Genomic DNA, 21,670 nt, shown 5'->3' with positions numbered 1-21,670 from the left:
ATCCTTTAAAAAATATTTTTATTGTAAAAAAAAAACTGTAGAGAGGGGTACAGTTACATGAGTAAGGTAATGAGTACTTTTTTTTATCGAGCATTGTTGCCTCCTTCTTTGTTTTTCCCTACCATCCCTTTCTTCCCCACCTCCCCAAATATCCTCCCCCTCCCCATCCCTGCCCCGAAGTTGTAAAGTTCGTTTTCAACATAGTATCTTGTACAGCTCATTGTTACAATGGGTCAACCTGTATCCCTATTTAAGCATGTTGTTTTTTCCCTTCCCCTCCCCAAATTAGAAAAATGTATATACAAGATGCAAGGCACCGGAATCAAATACAGTGAAAACAGGGGTTATACCTTCGGGGAGGACCATATCAAAGAAACAAAAAAAAAAATCACATAGTACATTATAAACTTCCAGCCTTTTCTGTGTATGTGGTACTGAGGAATCAAACCTGGTGTTTCATGCATGCTAGGCAAGCACTCTACCATTAGGCTACATTCCCAGCCTCTGACTTTCTTATGTTGAGCACACACATGTTTTTACATTAAAGTTTGTATACTTTATTTAAAATGTAAAGACGTTGGGCCAGTCATATTGGGGCATACCTGTAATCTAGCACTTGAGAGAAAGAGGCAAGATGATTCCAAGCTCTAGGCTAGCCTGGGATATATACAAGACCCTGTCACAAAACAAACAAACAAAAAACCCAATAACAAAAACATAAAGGTGATTGTTTAGGGATAACTTTGTCCTCAGGAGACCATAGCAACCAGGACAAAGGAGATGAGCGAGCCACGTAAGCCATGTACCTAAGATTGTGCCTGCCTGCATATGTGGAGGTGTTTTGGACTCAGGAGAGGCAGAAGAAATGCCGATGTAATGTCTAGGGGATATCACTGGACTTGAGGAAGAGGGGAATAAAATTGTGATGTAAGGCAAGGCCAGCCAGCCAACCCATCCAGAGAATCTGGAGGGCCATTCGGGAGAGAAGTTGGTAAGGATTTCTGCAGTCAACCATCAGTTCAGCTTTCAGGAATAAGGATTTTTACTGCAATGAAGAACAGAGGCCACTGCAGTGTCCACCGCTGAAAATGGTGGTTAATGATCACCATGGAATTTTAAACAGAACCATAGGTATGTGTGGAAAGAGCAATGTAGTTAGATCTGAGAAAGATCCATAAAGAAGCCTGCCAGAGAAAACACAGGGTGCCCAGTTAAAGTTGAGTTCTGGTAAATAGCCAGAATTTTCCTTTTAAGGTAAGTATATCCTAAATATTTGGTAAATCTGACAACCCTTAGCCATAGCACAACACAATTTATGAGCAATTAAACTATGTACACAGACAAATCAATCCAACATGTTCCATAAGAATACACAACAAACACATTGGTACCTGTTGTGTTTGTGGGGGAGTTTAATGGGATTAAAAAAAGAATAGGATGGGGCTGGGAAGGTGGCTCAGTGGTAGAGCGCTTGCCTTGCATGCCTGAGGCCCTGGGTTCGATTCCTCAGCACCATATAAGAAGAAAAAAGCTGAAGTGGCCGCTGTGGCTCAAGAGGTAGAGCGCTAGCCTTGAGCTGAAGAGCTGAGGGACAGCGCCCAGGCCCAGAGTTCAGGCCCCAAGAATAGGAGTGAAAAAGAATAATGGAAGTGAAAAAGAATCAATATATATATTTCACATAGAAGTAGGGTTACCTCAAATGAGTTTAATCAAGTAAATTAATAACATAGGTGAGAGGAACAAGTGAGTAGGATTAATTCAACATTGTATCCAAGTCAGTCCATAGAGAAGTTTTAGAAATGTTTCTTGGCTAGGGTGAGGGTGTGGTGGGGTTGGTAATAGTTCAGCTCAGTGGTGGAATATGCATTTACATGTGTGAGTCTCTGGAATCGATCCCTAGCACCATGTATACATACAAAAGTCTTGCAGCTCCCCATAAGGATTTCTTTATGACCCTTTTGTACTTGGTAATACTGCCTGGCTGATAAACAGAATATTTTAAAAAAGAATCCCAATGGGTTTCTGTGGCTCACTCCTCTAATCCTAACTACTCAAGAGGCTAGGATCTGAGGATCGTGGTTTGAAGCTAACCCAAGCAGGAAAGTCTGTGAGTCTCTTGTCTCTGATAAACTAAAAACTATGAAAGTGGAGCTGTAGCTCCAGTGGAAGAGTGCTAGCCTTGAGTACAAAAGCTTAGGGGCAACAGGCCCTGAGTTTGGGCCCAGCATGCGCGCGCGCGCGCACACACACACACACACACACACACACGCACACATGTGCACACACACACACACACACACACACACACACACACACACACTCCCTATAGAATACTCTGGCCCTTTTAGCAAAGGTAAATGGCAGGTGAATATGTAAAAGTCTCAGGTGGGATAAAACTTTAATAATTTAGTTTATTTAGTATAAAAATGATGCAAATAAGATACAGATATCACTTTACTTTTTTTTTTTTTTTTTTTTTGGTCAATCATGGGGCTTGAACTGTGGGCCTGGGCGCTGTCCCTCAGCTCTTCAGCTCAAGGCTAGCGTTCTACCACTTGAGCCACAGCGCCACTTCTGGCTTTTTCTGCTTATATTGTGCTGAGGAATCAAACCTAGGGCCTCATGCATGCAAGGCAAACACTTTACCACTGAGCCACCTTCCCAGCCCCACTTTACTCTTTTAATAAAGTATCATATTTTCACATTGGTAACTCAACCAAATAATATTAATAAGCACAGATCCTCTATTGTTTGGCATAGAAATATATAGAAAAATAGACAAACTTTAAATTTGCCATCAACAAATGCACACCATTGGGTCATTCTTCCTCTTTTAAAGGTTTCTTTATCTTTTTAATGTTATAGCTGATTACAAGGAGAGCTTTAATACCATTGGAAACATCGAAGAGATCGCCTATAATGCGGTGTCCTTTACATGGGATGTGAATGAAGAGGCGAAGGTAAGTGCAAATGTAGTAGCGACCCATTGTTCACACTCTTTAAATAACATTTCCATTCTCTGCACGAAAGAGTCTTGCACAGGTAGCTTCCAGCTTTCTGGTAACTTGAGCCAAAAGAGAGAGAGTGAGAGAGAGAGAGGGGTGGGGGAGAGAGCGAGGAAGGGAGGGAAAAAGAACCCATTATCTTTTTCTAGAAGTCACACGTTTAATTAGGTACTGCTTATTGGCCTTTGGGGGGATAAGGGAGAAAAAGCAGCAGGCTTCTCCTCTGGCTTCTGATAGAATGTGAAGAGCTGAACTGTACCCTCCACTCCCCACCTCACCCTCAATCCTTCAGGCCACATGCTCCATTTCAGAATCTGCAGCTGGGGGGAGTCACCCAGAAAACTCTTTCTCCCTGTCCTGCAGAAATGTGCAAACACCCATCTTGGGCCATCTCCATGGGGCCTCCAGAGGCAAGGCAGGGCATAGAACTCATGTCTTGTGGGTGAGTGGCCCTACTACTTTATTCTTGAGCGGGTACAGCAGGGGTTAAGAAGCAGGACTTTAAGCCTCTGAACCTCACTGTTTGCTTAACCATCTAATAATACTCTGTATCTAAGTGCAATTAAGTGTAAGGGTACCATGTGGAAGGGGCGAAGGCCCAAGGACAGATACCCACCCCTGCCAGGAGTTTGGGCGAGAAAGCAGACTCACCCCCCCCCACTTCCCCCATTTGCTCTCCAGTTGGATTTTTATGAAAACTCCAACTGTGTCTTCTCTGCCCTCTCTTCTTTCTGGGGTCCTTACTTTCTGATCCTTCATGCTTATTTTACACTTAAGGGAAAGTTCCAGATGAAACCCAAGCTTGTTTTCTGCTTCAGTTAGGCACCATCCGGTTGAGCGGTGAGACTTTGTTTTCCAACTCTGGAGAAGGTCAATGCAAACAGCTCCTGTCAATGCCCCATTGTCCTCCTGCAGGGGAAGGCTCTGGGAGAGAGGAAACTGGCCACCAGTTTGCAGGCCTGCCTTCCAGAAGAATGAATCGCTCAGTGTCTCATTTCACTCATGTAGAAGACAACGTAGATGCAGTTGGCTTTAGGCCCAAGAAAGGTGACTCAAATGAGCACCCAGTGACAAGACCCACCCAGTTTGTCAGTGCGCCCTGGAGAATATTTCAGGGGACTGGAGCTTTCCAGGGAAGTGAATAGGCCTGTCCAGTATAAGATCACATCTCACACAGAAGCATGGAGAAAATCAGGCTGGGAGGTTCCTCTCTATACTACCCCTCCCAGCATTTGCATTAGTCTCCTTGCTTACCCAAGCCTGGCCCGAGAATACCTCTCACCTATTGTAAGCCTGTCAGTACCCTTCCAGGATCCTGCCTCATGATTCCTCCCTGCCAGCAGTGCTTGCCTTTCTCTGTGTGCCTGCTCACTTGAGGCTAGACCTAGATGACCAGAGGTGGGTGGTATGATGGCACAGAGCTGGGACAGATTGAAATCCCTAGCAAGTCATTAGACACTTCTGGGCTTCTGTTCCCTAACTCAAGACACAACAGATAGACCAGCACTTGCAAATGTTCTTGCACCAAATAGCATGCTGAGGATATGGTACTTGATGAGCCAGAGGTCTGGGGAGGGAGGCAAGGGAAACCAGTCACCCCAAAACAGTGGGACCAGAGGGAGTCAGGGCCCACTAGAATCCTAAGGAGAAAATGAGCTTGTATCACTGGAGGGATTTGACATTGGTAAAAAGCACTATAAATAAATAAGAGCTGTGATCAATCCCATCATTTTCATTATCATGCAATTTGTGATTCATGAGTGCTAATGGATGAATATGTTAAATGTTATGTTTCATTAGGGACCTTTTAAAGCAAATTTCTAAATCAAAATAGGGGACAGTTTAATGATGGAAGCTTCGGGCTCCGAGGTGAGACGGGTGGATTTGTGGTTGAGCTGAACTTCCACGGCAGTCATTCCATACCACTCACTTGCCCCATACAGACATTTACTTTTCTTGTCTACGTGTGTGTGCGCATGTGTGTCCACGTGTGCATTTGCATATGTGTGCTATGTGCACGTATATAGCTTCATACACACTTAAGCTCATACATACTCTGACAAATGGCCTTAGAGGATATATTATATTTCTTGTAACAAAATTTTCTTTCAGGAAGTGATGCTGTGGCTCAAGTGGTAGAGTGCTAGCCTTCAGCTGAAGAGCTGAGGGACAGCACCCAGGTCCAGCGTTCAAGACCCACGACCAACAACAACAACAACAAAAACAAAGCAAAAAAAAAACCCACAAAAAACAAATTTTCTTTCCTTCTTTCCTTCTCTATCTCTCTTCCTCTCTTCCCTCCCCTCTTTCGGTGCCAGTATTGGAGCATTAACTCTCAGGGCTTTGCTTTCATGCTTGGCTTTTATGCTCAAGGCTAGTATTCTACCACTTGAACCATACCTCCACTGCTGGCTTCTGGATGGTTAATTGAAGATAAAAGTCTCTCAGATTTGTCTGGCCAGGCTGACTTTGAACCAGTATCTTCTGATCTCAGCCTCCTGAGTAGTTAGGATTGCAGGTGCTTTATTTCTTTTTTCTTTTTGTCAGTTTGGGGACTTGAACTCTGAGCCTAGATGCTGTCCCTCAACTCTTCAGCTCAAGGCTATCGCTCTGCACTTGAGCCACACCACCACTTCCAGTCTTCAGGTGGTTTTATTGGATATAGGAGTCCCATGGACTTTCCTGCTTGGGCTAGCTTTGAACTGCAATACTCAGATCTCAGCCTCCTGAGTAGCTAGGATTACAGTCATGAGCCACATGTGCCTTTTCTTTAATACTTTCTTTAATACCTATTTTTAGTGACTATTACTTGAATATTGCAAGTGTATGAGGTCTGGGTTAATCAATAAGTAATAAAATTCGTTTCAAATAGTTTTCTCCAAGCTATTGAAAGACTTTTAAAGAAAAGCCATAATAGTTAAAATCTACTTTATTAGGGAGTCTAAGGGGATTAAAAAAAAAAGTATCTGCAGATCCTGAGGCATTTTCTTTGAAAGTAGTATTGATCTTACAGTCAACAAATTACAAAAAACAATATAGCAGCTGGTTGAAAAAAGATTTTCAACAAAGAATTGAAGGGTGTCCCCCTCACAGCAGAATTATTTGTGGTTGTAGATTTCTTTTTAGAAGCACTGGCTCTTGCTTCAAATTCTTGTTGATAACATCTACTGATATTGTTGATAGGTTTAGGACTGAGCTCCCTCTCAGTACTATAGGAAATTGTGGTGTATGTGGCCAGATGGCACAAATTTCCTCAACCCATATGTGGTCCTCAGAAGAACTATATGAAATATATGCAATGTACTATTCATGCATGTTTATATTCTAAATTTGGACATTTTACTTGTATTTAATAATAATTTTTTTTGCTTTTGTTTTGATGCTACTACCAAACTTGAACTCAGGGCCATGCACTTTTGCTAGGCTCTTGAGCCATGCCTCCAGTCTGGCATTAATGCTGGTTAATTGGAGATGATGTCTCTGGGACTTCTTTGTTGGGTGGCTTTGAACTGTACTCCTTATATCTTAGCTTCCTGAGTAATTAGGGATTATAGACATGAGTTTACTGGTGGTTGGCTCAGCAACATCTTGTTTGAATACCCACAAATGTGATAAATCTTGATCTTCAAAGATATTTAGAAAAACACTCAATATCACTTGAATCCAAATGTAATATATACCAACAACTTGGAAAATAACATTTGAGGATGAAAAATGAGATTTTCTCTGTGTGTGTGTGTGTGTGTGTGTGTGTGTGTGTGTGTGTGTATGTGTGTGTAGGAGAGAATTTTTGTAAGCCATCTTGGAAGCAGATAGTGTCAGAGGACACACAATTAATATGTTTTGAACAGTGGATTTCCCCCAACTTCACTATGTTAATGCATGGCTTTTATTTGGATATTGAAGGTTTGGTGCCTATATTTATTCACTTTATTTTTTTTTTTGCTGGTTGTGGAGCCTGAACTCTGGGCTTGGGCTCTGTTCCTCAGTTTCTTCAGCTCAAGGCTAGTGTTCTACCACTTGAGCCACTGTGGTATATGGTGCTTATATGGTGCTGAGAAATCGAACCCGGGGCCTCATGCATGCAAGGCAAGCACTCTACCACTGAGCCATCTTCCAAGCTGGTGCCTATATTTAAAGTGAAATAAGATGGTTGAGTGTTTGGTAGCCTTGATGCATATGTGTACTCAAGACTTGGTGAGATGACTATCGATTTTTCCTGGTCACACTTTTTCTTCCCTTTGTGGCAGACTCACATGTGTGTGTCACCTCTAGCACAAACAGAAGAGAGGACATGAAACAATTCACTTAGCTTAATGTAATGATTGGAACAACACTTGGCCAGGAGAAATGTTAAAACTGGAAGTTTTGGTGAGCTTTGGGGATTATTTCCCAATGTCCTGAATGTGGACTGCAGTCTGATTCTGGTAGAATTGTTGTAGGAACCAAGTTTAGTGACTGGTGCAGAGTCTCTCTCCACAGATAGCCCTGATTTCCCCCAGGGGTCTGTGCAGTAGGAGGCTCGTGTGACATAATAAAGCTATCACCTACATCGTCACAGCATAGAAATTAGTGGAGGTCCATGCCAATGCCTCAAGAGTATGAAATGGAGATCAGGGCATAGCTAGCCTTTGATTTCCCTCACTAACTTTCAGTTTACTCAGCTGTAAAATGATGGGAAAGACAGAGCAGGGCTCAATAGATGACCAAGACCCCATCCATATGATCCTCATAAGAGGAGGATACTTATGCCACATTCTCTCACATAACTTTACAAAAAATGTTTTAATTCTATACTCTTTTCTCCTTTAAAGCTATCAGCTGAATGCTGATCCTTTAAAGAAAAAAAATGTAGATTTGTTGCTACTAATCCCCAAGACAAGGAATTCCCACGCAACACCCTCATGAATTATTGAAGAGTGGTGAGCTCAGAGTGCTGGCACTGAGCATTGCCTTTGTCCAGCAATGACATCACCCCTGAGCAGGAGTGCACCAAACTCCAACAGTGCTGGTTTCTCTGTTCCTGATTTCAAAATTAATCCAAGCTCAGTAATCCTTTCTCAAGTGACCAGAGAAGGATGGCAGGTGCTTTGTGCTAACAGTGGAGAATAAGTTTTCTATTTGAGTCTTTTTGCTGGAACACCATATCAAATACTTCCCACCTCCCCCACTTCAATGCTTCCCCTTTCCCATGGCTTATAAACTTTTAGGGTAAAGGAGGCTTTTTTCCATGAGTCTTTAAAAAAAAATCCCTCTGCATCCAAGCACTTTAGAAGCATCTTGACTTCTCTAAAAATATTTCTTCTCCCTTAATACCATCATCACTAAGTAATCACAAATAAATCCACTTCCAGCCTGTCCCCATTTCTGCCTTTTAGAAAAACCCATCATAGTTCAATAATATGAAACCCTCTTGATTCTTCATTCTTTGCTACATTCTAGGCCAGCACCTCTGCTTACAGTAGACTGGATGCTTCCTGTGTCATGATGTCTGACCCTTCTCTCTCATCCATCTTCCTGTGGAGCTACAGTATTGGACTTGGGAAATTGGCTTGTCCAACTCTCCACATTGCTAGGTCATCTGTGAATATTCTGCCTGTGTTTTGGGGTTAAGATAGAACCTTTCATCAGGAAATACTTGTCAATAAGACCAAGACACAAATATTGCACCCTCTCTCCCTCCCTCCCTCCCTTCCTCCCTTCCTTCCTTCCTTTCTTCCTTCTTCCTTCCTTCCTTCCTTCCTTCCTTCTTTCTTTCCTCCCTTCCTCCCTTCCTCCCTCCCTCTCTGTCTTTCTTTTTTTGGACTATGTCACCTCTTCCTTTACTTTCCTCCAATTTCCCCCTCCCATCTCTGCTCACAAGTTATATAGGTTATTTTCCATATAGTGTATACTGAATAACATGATTGCATTTGTTCACCCTTCCCTCCCTTTCTGTACCTCCTCTACGCCCCCTCAAGAATAAAAAATAAACCAAGCAATACCAAACACCACGACAACCACCATCACCAACAACAATAACAAAACATTTCCACTTCCTGGACTTTCTTTCAATAAATAGTATTTTAAATGTTCAGAGAAGTAACACCTTTGTTTCCTTCTCCTAAGGATACTCCTTTAGTCTGTTTGTGTGTGAATGCCTAGTGTCTTTTATATGTTATCATGTCCAGTTATATTTTAGATATAGCTTCCACATATAAGAGAAAATATATCCTGTTAGTCTCTCTGAGCTTGGCTTACCTCATTTAGCATGATTTGTTCTAGGTCCATCCATTTTCTTGCAAATGACAGAATATTATTCTAATGGGTGAGTAAAATTCTATTGTGTGTATATACCACATTTGTTAATCTACTCATCTGTTGTAGGACATCTAGGCTGTTTCCACAACTTGGCTATTGTACAGTAATGAATATAGATATGTATCCTGACTTGTAGATGCCCAAGAGTGGTATGGCTAGATCATAGGGAAGTTCAATGTTGAGATTTTTGAGGAACCTCTGAACCCCCTTCCAGAGTGGTTATACTAGTTTATATTTCTATCAACATTTCTTTTTCCCAATCCCTGTCAGCAATTGTTGTTGTTCAAGTTCTTGATGGTGTCCAATCTAACTGGTGTGAGATGGAATCTCAGAATTGTCTTGATTTGCATTTCCTTTGTGGCCAGGGATGTTGAGTGTTCCCTTATTTGCTGTCTATTTGCTGTTCTTACTTCGGTGAAGACTCTTTTAAGCTTCTTTGCTCATTTATCAATTAGTTTATTAGTTTTGGGAGTGTCAGTTTTTTTGAGCTCCATGTATATTTTGGATATTAGGCATTTGTCAGATATATTGCTGGTAAAGATTTTCCCCCATACTGTTTAGTATCTATGTCCTTTGCTGTGCAGAAACTTTTTATTTTGATATAATCCTAGATGTCAATTCTCTCCTGTTTGCTATGCTCCTGGGACTCTTTTCAAAAAATCCCTACCTATGCACCAGCAAGTTCTAATGTTTCTCCTATTCCATCTTGCAGCAGTTTCAGTGTTTCTGACCTGATGTTGAGGTATTTGACACACTGAGTTGATATTGGTGCATGGTGACAAATAGGGATCCAACTTTACTTTTCTACATATGGATATCCAGTTTTCTCAACACCAATTATTGAAGAGACTATCTTCTTTTCTATCGGATATGTTTGGCTCCCTTGTCAAATGTCAAATAACTGTAGGTATATGCCTTTATTTCTAGGTCTAGTCTGTTTCATTGACCTTTGGGCCTGTTTTTGTGCAAGTACAATGCTGTTTTGTTATTATAGCTCTAGAAGAGTTTGAGGTCTCACCACCATTATTTCCCCCCCAGAATTCTTTTGTCTTTTCTAGGTCTTTTGTTGTTCCATATGAATTTTGGGGTTGTTTTTTCTCTCTCAATAAAAAATGTCATTAGGATTTTGATGGAGATTGTATTAAATTGTCTTTGGCAGTATGGTCATTTTCATAAAATTAATTCTACCTACCCATGAACATGAGAGGTCTTTTCATTTCCTGATAGCGTCTTCAATTTCTTTCTTCAGAGATCTTTTTCTGGTCGAGGCTGGCACTCTACCACTTTCATCACACCTTCATTTCTGGCTTTTTGGTGGTTAATTGGAGATAAGAGTTCTCGTGGACTTTCCTGCAGAGCTGGATTTGAACCATGATCCTCAAATCTCAGCCTCCTGGGTAGCGAGGATTTACAGGTGTGAGCCTTTGGTGCCCTCTTCTACTCCTATCTTTTGACATCTTGGTACATTGCCTGTTTTTATCACACATGTCATTGACCACATGGACATGATAGTAGGGATTATTTGAGACAGTGTCCCCTCTTTAACTCTGTGTGTGTGTGTGTGTGTGTGTGTGTGTGTGTCTATTAGTCTAACAGCAGTAAACATAATGATTACCTTTCTATTACTTAAAGGCAGTGCATGTTCTCTAATACTGCAACTCTAATATGGATCAGTGGATTCGGTCTTTTATCTTTACTCATTTGTTCTCCACTTTCCCCAACACTCTAGCATCTTTCCTTCTACTCTATATTTCATTTTCCACATTTATTTTCTATCCACTACTTTTTTGTACTTCTTTTCAGTTATGAACAGTTGAGCTATTTCTTACTCTGACTTGTTTTTTTGCAAAACCATGCAAGATGCACAGCATTAAAAAAATACTGAATGAGAATTATTATCAGAAGTGATGAAATTCAGACTTCATCTCATTGTATGCTTCATGTATGAGACTTCCGAGATTCAAAAGGCAAACAACTGGCCAACTTAGTAAATTTGAAGTGAGCATTTACAATGAAGCTTAATCTCTTTTTTTAGATAGATTCCTCTAACATGGGTTGGATGCTCTAAGTGAATTGAATTTACAAAAAAAAAAATTACCTCTTATCTTTACATGGAAGGAAAATGAAAGATGAGAGTGGGGATGGACACACTGAGTTCCCTCTGGGTCCTATTTCCCTGAATAATTTCCCATTAATTATTTCATAGCGTCTGATTGCGTTTTAATATAAAAAAGATGCTACCTTAGATCTGAGGCCATATATGAAGAAGGGGAACATGAGCGCTAAGATGAATTGGCTGGTTGAGAAGGAAGGTATAAGTGACAGTTGATGGCAGTAAGTTCTTATTGCTGTCTGTAAATCTACTCTAAAGAAAGACTGAAGTTGAGTTAAAGCCCCAGCAGTTTCCCTGGACTGAAGGATGCAGTAGATGTGGTCTGAGCTATGGTGACTACAGCAAACTTGCCTCTAGAGCTATAATATAGGGCAACTGGCATCTTCTTTTCTCCTCCTAGTGCTATCTTCTGAAGGCACAGCTAGTGGTTAGAAGTCCAAGTCTAGGTTTTGTTCCATGAGACAGGAAAAAACAGCCTCTCTGTGTTACCCCAGTTTTCCCAGTTTAAGAATGAGTTCAATGGAAAAGATAGCAAATGGGACTCCAACTCAACAAAAAAGCCAAGCCTGGTGGTGCATGTCTTTTAGCTATGTGGAAAGTGCAGAGAGGAGGATCGTGGTCAGACGGTATCTGAAAAATAAATAGGATGGGGGGTGTGGTGGTTCAAGATGAGGAGTACTTGTTGGACGAGCACAAGGTACTAAGCTCACATATTAGTACTGGGGGATGAAAGAACAAAGGAAAGAAAAAAAAGAGAAATCAGAAAGAGAAAAAGATAGTAAACTGGAGAAACTGTTGCTATTTTTCACCTTGTATGTGGCAAATGATTCGGTCTTTTGAGTGAATAAGATTATACTCATTAAAAGGCTAGCCTGAGCCAGGCATCTATGCTCCCACCTACACCTATTCAGGAAGCGGAGATCTGAGGGTCATGGTTCAGATCCAATCCGGGCAGGAAAGTCCATGAGACTCTTCCCCCCTCTTTCCTCCCCCGCAGTCCTGGGCCTTGAACTCAGGGCCTGAGCCCTATCTCTGAAATTCTTTTGCTCAAGGCTAGCACGCTACCACTTGAGCCACAGCATCATTTCTATTTTTCTGTTTATGTGGTACTGAGGAATAGAACTCAGTGCTTTACGCATGCTGGGCAAACACTCTACCACTAAGCCACATTCCCAGCCCCATGAGACTCTTATCTCTAATTAACTACCCCATAGCCAGAAGTGGTGCTATAGCTCAAGTGGTAGTATACTAATTTGAGCACAAAAGCTCAAAGACAGTGCCCAGACCCTGAGTTTAGACCCCAGGACCAGCACAAAAAAACAAAACAAAGCAAAAAAAACAACCAAAAAGCTTGAAAATCAGTATGAAAGCATGGTGAATCCATGATGCTATCCCAAATTTGCTATTTCTTTTCCTTCTCTCCCTTCCTGTGTTGCTTTTCTAACATTTCTTTTTGGTCTAAAATGTTTGACCAGTATTTATGGGATCCCCACTGTGTTTCAATAACAGCAGTTTAGAAAATCAGAATTCTGGTCATCTTGAAATACACCAAGGATTGGGGGCTTCAGAATGGATAAGGTTCACTTTTTTGTTGAACTCCACTGCTAGACACCAAGGAGAAAGAAAGACATGTAAATATTTATTTTCATGGTACAAAGAAAACCAAAGGAAGCCCAGAGGAGACCATACTCTTGAGTGGCCCATGGGTTCATGACCTTGAGAACCCGAACCCCCTCCCTAGTGGTCTGAGGCCTCTGTCTAGGGGATTATCTTTCTGCTTGCAAGACAGTCTAATGTGATACCGGGTTGCTAGACACTACCAATGAAAAAATCCCCCTCTTTCCCCCACCCCCTTTTTTTCTTGGGCTACGTTAGGCCTGATTTTAAACAGGGCACCTTATACAAAGTTTGAGAATATTATGGAGTATATCTTATGGTCTTGAATAAAGACAGCGCTAAGGGAAGCTCCTAGGAAGAGTCTTGAAGGATTGAGTTACATACTGCAAAGCAGGGCAAATGGCATTTTTATGTGTTTGCTGGGGCGTGGTACGGGTGAAGGAAGCTTTATAAGGGAAAAGCAAACATTTGCTGTCGTCTTTGGTACTGAACTTAAACAAAGCCATGCCTTTGTTCCAGTTTTATAAGATAATGGATGGCAGGAAAAGCTATAAAGCTAGACTTAATTCATATATAAAAGGAGTAATCTTTGGAAGGCATCTCTGATGATATCCACGGCTTGATGTTTTGTTGGACTGTGGAGTGGCTATGGTTTCTGCCCTGAATTCTGCTTGGAGTTCTGTAACTAACCTGTACGAACTGTTGCATTGCGCTGAGAATTAGATTACAGAGTCAGGTTGTGTGCTTCAGAGCACGATGACTAATATTTGTTCAGTGATTACTATATACCAGGCACTCTGCCAGGCACTTTACATGCACTATGCAATACTGGTATTTTTCAGCAGGTAGCATTTGTTATATAAGCATCATGGGACGTGAGGTCCTGAGAGTCTAGCTACTTACTTAAGGTAGCACAGCTAATACACAGGAGAGCTGGAGTTCTAGCCCGGGGATCTCTGGTCTGAAGCATGCTGGGAAGAGCTAGCAGTGACATCTTCCCTTCTCCCTGATAAGGAGAAGGTGGCTCATTCCTTTGAAGCAGCATGCCTGCTGTACTGTACATGGGGCACTAGCCTGGGCAGATGGGATCCAGAGATAATCAACCAAGCACAGGTTCTGTTTTATTTCTTTCTTTTTCTTGGCCCACGTTAGGCCTGATTTTAAACTGGTCACCTTATGCAAAGTTTGAGCTCTTCAGCCCAAGGCTAGTGCCCTACCACTTTGGTTCTGTGGTGGTTAATTGGAGATAAGAGTCTCACAAACTTTCCTGGTCCGGACTGGCTTTGAACTGTGATCTTCAGATCTCAGCCTCCTGAGTATTAGGATGACGGCTGTGAGCCACCGGCTCTGTTCTTAGAGAATATTGGAGCTGGGTCCAGAACTTAGGGCTGCACTCCAGAACTGAGGCATGGAGGCAAATGACTGATACCAGGACAAAGAAACCATAACTTATTTTTATTTTTTCTCCACTTTTTTTTAATGTTTAAAAACATTCAAATTACAAACGGAAAAGGCAATGTATACCACATACATCCTTCCATTAGATCAACTCCTTGTTGGCATTTTGTGAGATTTGCTTTACTCCTCCACCATCTCACCATCCTTCATTACAGCTACACATCAGCGGGAACCGAGATTCCCCTTCTGGTGGGGTCGAGGAGCACGCGAAGGAAACTGACATGTGTGTCATGTTTTCAGAATCTAGTGTAATGCACATGTGGGCAAGTCCCAGGTGGGAGAATGAGGTGTCCAAAAGCACAGTCAGGGAACAGGGATTTGTGGAGCTCAGGTAAGGATGAATGAAGACTTGTTTCTAAAGAGGGACTAAGAGAAGACAAACAAGAAAGGATGGGACTATGGTGGTGAGAACTGAGCCGAACTTTAGACTTTCTACATTTAGAGAATGGAGAAAAGAAAGCAGAGGAGGAAGGGATGGTGAAGAAGGAGAATTGGGAACTTGGGAAACGGTTAGACACTCAAGAGCTTAACTCCTATTTCAGGCCTTCTGAGTTGGAAACTCTGGGGTGGAGTCCTCCAATCTATGTTTTTACAAGGCCTGGTTGCTATTGTGGAATACACTAAAACTGTTCTTAAAGATACTGCTGAGAAAGCTGACCTTCTGCTGAAGGAAGTCATTTTAGTAATAAATTTATATACATGTGCATATGTGTATGCACATTCATTACAAGACTGTTTATAAGATAAAAAGACTGGAAACAGCCTAAAGCCAAAGAAATTGTTTCTCTACATTTCAAACTTTTTTTCTTAAAGGTGTGGATAATTTTGGATTTCATTGTTAAGGAAAAAAAAAACAAGTTTCAGATCTGTGTGAATCCTCTGTTACTGTGAATCTTTGTAGAAGTTGAATATAATATGTTCCTACCCAATGTTGCTTTTTTTTTCTTTCTGGTTATGGGTCTTGAACTCGACCTGGGTGCTGACCCTGAGCTCTTTTGCTCAAGGCTAGTGCTCTACCACTTTGAGCCACAGTTCCACTTCCAGTTTTTGAGTGGTTAATTGGAAATCAGAGTCTCATAGGGACTTTTCTGCCTAGGCTGGCTTTGAACCACAATCCTCAGATCTCAGCCTCCTGAGTAGCTAGGATAACAGGCATGAGCCACTGGAACCCACCTACATTTTTCTTCCTTGCAGTGCGTTGCTCTCATTTTACCCTCAGTTTTAGAGAAAGATGTCTTTCTTCCTTTCATAAAACCTCAAGTGTGGCTCGATCCACTTCCTCCCTGCTTGTGAGGCTTCAAGCTCCACAGCTTCTATATAGCTCATCTTGTGTGGATACATCCCATGTGCTTGCTCTTGCTGCACATTGTGTCCTCTTGCTAGACTGCCTAGCCCAGTGCTTCCTCTGCTCTTTGCTCCTGTCTGTCTCATACCCTCCTAATGAGCCCATCTCAGGTTGGTTAGTCTGCCTTTAGATGGAGTGTGGACCTTTTTTGCTTCTGAGCCTCATGGCCTTTTCTCTTGAATGTGGCATGTGGTCACAACCCTATCTGCTATACCTGGCCTTAGTGACACACATACAGCTTCTATAGTGGTTCATTACTTGATTGCAGTAATACAGGCATCCTGATTTGTATCTTCCCTTGTCAGTCTCCCCCAACCACCACTCTGTTCTCCTACCCGGTGCTCCTAATAAGCTGGTGCCTTTACTGTGTTCAGAGCTAGCAACTACTCTTCCCCCCTCACTCCCATCTTTTCTCTTGACTCCTACTTAGGGTATCTTCCCTGGTGGACTTGTTCAGTATCTCCCCTTTTCTCCAAGTTCTCTCAACAAGTATAGCCTGGAGAATTCAGTTTAATATCTAATTATGCTTATTCCACTACAGTGGTCAGACAGTGAGTCACTGACGCTTTCTTCTTGAAGGCAAGACCTGCTATAGATACACAGATTTTTGTATTTCTGGTAGCCACTATCTATACATTTTCCATAAGATCAATAGAGATTCGAACAACTAAAACCACTGTAGTCTCTTGGCAGTTTCAGCTATCTATCTATCTATCTGTCTGTCTATCTATCTATCTATCTATCTATCTATCTATCTATCCATCTAAGTATGTCAGCTCTTGGAGTTTATGAAAGCAAGAGAATGGATAAGAAATAAATTTATATTTAGAAAAGTAATTTACATTTTCTAAAAATTTTAAAGCATTGTTTGTTGAGTAGTTACCCTGGATCTGGAACAATAGGACTAACTTGGAGGCCCCTCGGGGCTCCATTCTTATAGGTAATTCAGCCTTATGAAGCAGACAGATAATTAAATTCTATGCAACTAAGCAAAATAAATTCAGATGTGAAGTGGTGTAAAGAAAACAGAACAGAGAAACTGGGTAGAGTCTGACACTGGTGATGGCAGAGAAGACCGGCGAGTCAGTCAGGGTAACTGGCACAAGAACAGCTGAAGACATTCAGTAAAAAATAAGCAAAAAAGATTAAGTGAAATTAAAGAAACGCATGAATCATTGCCCACAATGCTGTATAGCTGGAAGTTTCAGTTATTCTAAAAATCCAGCAGATCTAGGTCCTTAACAAGACAGCAAGCTTCTCGGGAGCAGATGGTCCGTTTTGTCATTGCTTCTCCAATACCACCCCAGGCTCAGAGAGAAGGCACTTCCCAGCTCACCGATAGCCTCACGCAGTCACTAAATGAGTTCTCAAGGTTGACATTTCATAGTTTATATGGTTTGCTTTTATCTAGTATATTTTATATAGTATACTTTGTTTATTTATTTATTATTTATTTATTTATTTTGGTAAGCCATCTACCCTGAAATATAATCTGATCAAAATGGAAGCAAAATGATGCAAGGGAAGAAAGTTGTCTAAAGCGGTTTAACAATTCCAAGAACAGGGAAAAGAACAGAGTAGAGCAATTGGCAATAAATAGCACAGTTACATATTTATAGATGGTTTGTGAAAGGTCATGATGTCCGATGCTAAGATGGCTGCATCTCAATGCACACCTTGTATCTGTGATTTCGAAGCTTCTACATGTGTAATTTCTTGGGAAAGAGCTCTTTATGGTCACAATCATTACGAAACAAGTAGCTTTAACTTGTTTCACAAGCACAAGTTATAATTGTTTAAAGAGACAAACACATTGCACCAAGTTATGGATATCCTGATTTCTAGAATCCTAAATTATTTTCTAAATCGATCAAAGGTAGACTCATTTTAATAGAAAGCTCTCATAAAAATGATGAGAGTTAACAAGCAAGTTAATGTTTCAATGCTAAAGCTCATTGATTTATATTTCTTTGTTTGTTTTTGTCAGTTGTGGGGCTTGAATGCAGGTCTGGGTACTGTCCCTGAGCTTTAGTGCTCATGGCTAGCACTCTACCACTTTGAGCCATAGCGCTACTTCCCGTATTTATTTTAATAAGTCTTTCTACACACAGCATGAACAACTGGGAGGTATAAGATTTCTGCAAAGCTACTCTTCTGGAACCATAAAAGGAGAATTGTGACTCATGTGTAACAGATTATTTGATTTAAAATGTCAGATGTCATGAGATTGCTGCTATTTCTGGGAAAAGTCTTGGTACATTTAGAAATAATCTATCTGAATCAATCTTTGAACCATGGAAAAATTAAAAAATGCCTATCTGCCTGAATGCACTCGATTTAATTAATTTTTCTAATGAAAGAAGAAGGTGCTATTAGAGTGATAGGAAAACATGGTACTGCTTTTGAAAACGTTATACGAAAACATATGCACATGTAGCTTCATAACTCAGGTGACAGATTCATTATTTATGCAATTGCCTGCTCATTACAGAATCAGGGTTCTTGTTGAAGTCACAAAGAACTTTCTGTGCTTGACACATGGATGAACATTTGATGGATGAAATCATACTTTTCCTTCCATCTCTCCAATAACACACTTACCTATAAGTGCTTTGTAGATAAAGTTCCCAAGAAATATGTTCTCATATTTACTTGCTGTGCATGGAGCTGAGATGTAGTTGGGTTTGCAAGATGAAACAAATGCTTATCAGTTCCTGCACCAAAGTTTTAGTTAACAGTAGTCTCTTCCCTCCCACCTTTAGTTAAACTTCAACCATTTGGGTTTTGAGCCCAGCACAGCGAGACCATAACTGATGCTGTCAGGCACTGTAAGTCTGCTTTTCACAGGATCAGGCAGTCAGTCAAGAGAAAAGCATACTCATCTCATTAGAAAGTCCTGCATGCCAAAGCAGCCCTGGGAGTGGCCACATAATGCATTAGAGAAGGCAGATTTTCCTGTCTTTTACTTGTTTCTTTTTCTTTCTCTTATTCTTTTTCATTTCTCTTCCCTCCTTCCTTCCTTCCTTCCTTCCTTCCTCCCTTTCTCTTTGTTTCTCCTTTTCTTTGGCTCTTTCTTTCCTTTCTTTCTTCTTTCCTTCTTGTGTGTTGGTCCTGGGACTTGAATTCTAGGCCTGGCTACTGTCTCTGAGTTTATTTGCTTGAGGCTGGCGCTCTACCACTTGAGCCATAGTTCCACCCCTATTTTTTTTTTTTTTTTTTGGAAATTAATTGGAGACAAGAGTTGCATGAGTTTTCCTTCCACAGTTGGCTTTGAACTGTGATCCTCAGATCTCAACTAGCTGATCTGGGATTACTGGTGTGAGCCACCAGTGCCCAGCCAATTTTATCTTTGTATGTATGTGTCTGTTGAACTCAGGGCCTAGGCACTGTCCTTTAGCTTTTTCACTCAAGGTTGGCACTCTACCCTTGATCCACAGCTCCACTTCTGAGTTTTTGATCATTAATTGGAGAGAAGAGTCACACTGACTTTCTTGCTGGTCTTGCTGGCTTTAAACTGAGATTCTTAGATCTCAGCCTCCTCAGTAGCCAGGATGAAAGGTGTGACCACCAACACCCAGCTTGTTGATATATATGGTTAAATCACCATGAAATCTAATAGCTTAGCACACATTCAGCAGAACACTGGCTTCTGTAGTATGAAGCAGGCTGTTTTGAAGGAATGGAAAACACCCACCTGCATTGAGATCCCTGTGGATTACTGCCACCATCAGGAAGATTCTCTGTGTGAACATTGTAGCCAAATTTTGGGAGAACTTCCTAATTCCACAGTGTGAACATTTGATTCGCAGACATAAAACTATGTTTATGCATTTTACTCAAGATTACCCCACTGCCAGTAATGACAATAAAAGAAGTCAAGCATTTCTAAAATAGGACACTTTATTTCCTTGATCTATATATAGTTCAGCAATCAATAAAGCTTTTGTATTCTTCAGAGCACCATGTTAAGTAGCTGGAGTTATGGCTCAGTGGAAAGAGCACTTGCCTAGCCAGTGTGAGGCCCTGAGTTCAACCCTGCCCCCCACCCCTACCCCAGTACTGTCAAAAACCCAAACACAATGTGGCATCATATCATCTCTCCTTGTCTTGCTTGGAACTTCTATGATTGTAGAAACCACAACTTGTACAACTGTTAGAACTTGGAAGACAATCAAAAACATTTGCTTTATGAACAAATGTTCAGTAGAATTTCACTGCCAATGGGCAATGTCCATAAACTATAGGTAGCATTTTTTTTGTCAATATGACCACTATGAGCAACATGCTTGAACCCTGGAAGCAGTCCCTGCGAAGCCGGCGACCCATAGTTATTCTTAGTACTCCTTATTAATTAGTCAGTGCTGATTCACATGACATCTAGATCTTCAGCTCTTCTCTTTCTTTCCTATTTGTATTTGTATTTTTGTAAGGTGCCTGCTCTGAGCCCAGCATCTATGTGGTTTGTTTTTCACTAGTATCCTCTAGAACCTGAAGCTCAGTTCCATGTTCTTGAGGCCTCTGTCCACACCTCTTTTTGACCATTACTGGATCCCATGTCCGTCTTCCCCATAGACTATGAGGCAGGCTTGGGTTTCCTGTCTATTCCCGGTGTCTAATGCTGTATTGGATCTATTGTGAGCTTCTGAAGCTAGTTAGACAGATGGATCGACTAACCAAACGAATGAAAGGAAGGAATGCAATGAATACATCCATAGTTAGATCATCTTCTAAAATTTTCTGAGGCAGACCCTGGTGGCTCATACCTATAATCCTACCTACTCAGGAGGCTGAGATCTGAGGATTGCGGTTCAAAGCCAGCACTGGCAGGAATGTCCGTGATTCTTTTTATCTGCAGGAAACCACACATAGAGCTGTGGCTCAAAGTGGTAAAGCTTTAGCCTTGCGCAAAAATGCTCAAGGATAGTGCCCAGGCCCTGAGTTCAAGCTTCAGGACTAGCGCATGCGCATGTGCACAAGCGCGCACGCACGCAAACACACACAATTTTGTATATTTTAACATGATAATGGGGGTACATATAGAAAATAAAATGTTGGGGTTGGGAAGGTGGCTCAGTGGTAGAGCGCTTGCCTTGCATGCCTGAGGCACCGGGTTCGAGTCCTCAGCACCACATAAGCAAGCAGAAAAAAGCCAGAAGTGGCGCTGTGGCTCAAGTGGTAGAGTGCTAGCCTTGAGCTGAAGAGAAGTGGTAGAGTGCTAGCCTTGAGCTGAAGAGCTGAGGGACAGCGCCCAGGCCCAGAGTTCAGGCTCCATGACCGGACCCCCCCCCCAAAAAAAAAAAAAAAGAAAAGAAAAGAAAATGTTGTGAGAAAAATAAGTACCTCATTATCTCTTGTGTGGTGATTAGCTGTGCTAAATCATCTAAAATCAACTCATTCTGTACAAATCCTATATGCAGTACAGGCATCCTGCTTTTCATCCTCATGCTGCATGTTAGAGCTGGGATTCCCATCTTAGATCATCTTCAGGCAGTGGCTGGGAATGCTAGCACCTGTGGACAAGGCTGTTGTCATTAGCATGTACCTGAGACCTGTCAACTGGCTTTGACACTCCTGCTGCTGCTGTGGTGCCTCATGAATGCATCTCATTGCCAATGAGAAGCTCTCAAATGACAGTCCTGCTTATAGTGATCAAGCACTAAAGCCTAGACAATGGCTGGTGGTAAAAAGTACCAAAAGAGGCAATGATGAGTGAAGTGAAGTATAGTCTGACCTGGAATTGCCATTGCTTGAGTGTTGGCTTTGACCAGGGCATGATCTCTTAATCTTCTCTCTGAGCTCATTCTGGTTGTGGTTCCCCCCTTCCCCCCACCC

At 41.6% G+C, this 21,670-nt stretch overlaps 1 protein-coding gene and 1 non-coding gene across 2 annotated transcripts in view; both read left to right on the top strand.

Annotated features, from left to right (window-relative positions):
• Positions 1 to 21,670, top strand: part of Grhl2 (grainyhead like transcription factor 2) — a 129,471-nt gene that overhangs the window by 74,740 nt on the left and 33,061 nt on the right. Inside the window, exon 8 of the mRNA XM_042672982.1 lies at positions 2,866 to 2,960. Coding sequence (XP_042528916.1) covers positions 2,866 to 2,960 — 95 coding nt within the window. The remainder of the gene's footprint in view (positions 1 to 2,865; positions 2,961 to 21,670) is intronic.
• Positions 21,536 to 21,637, top strand: LOC122102501. The gene has a single exon (XR_006146513.1). It is a non-coding gene; the product is annotated as a Z30 small nucleolar RNA (small nucleolar RNA).

This window comes from Dipodomys spectabilis, unplaced genomic scaffold (genome assembly GCF_019054845.1).
Source record: "Dipodomys spectabilis isolate Male_0828 unplaced genomic scaffold, ASM1905484v1 ptg000783l, whole genome shotgun sequence".
In the NCBI taxonomy this organism is placed as follows: Eukaryota; Metazoa; Chordata; class Mammalia; order Rodentia; family Heteromyidae; genus Dipodomys; species Dipodomys spectabilis.
Note: the sequence above shows the minus strand (reverse complement) of the source record. Positions and strands in the feature narration are given on the sequence as shown.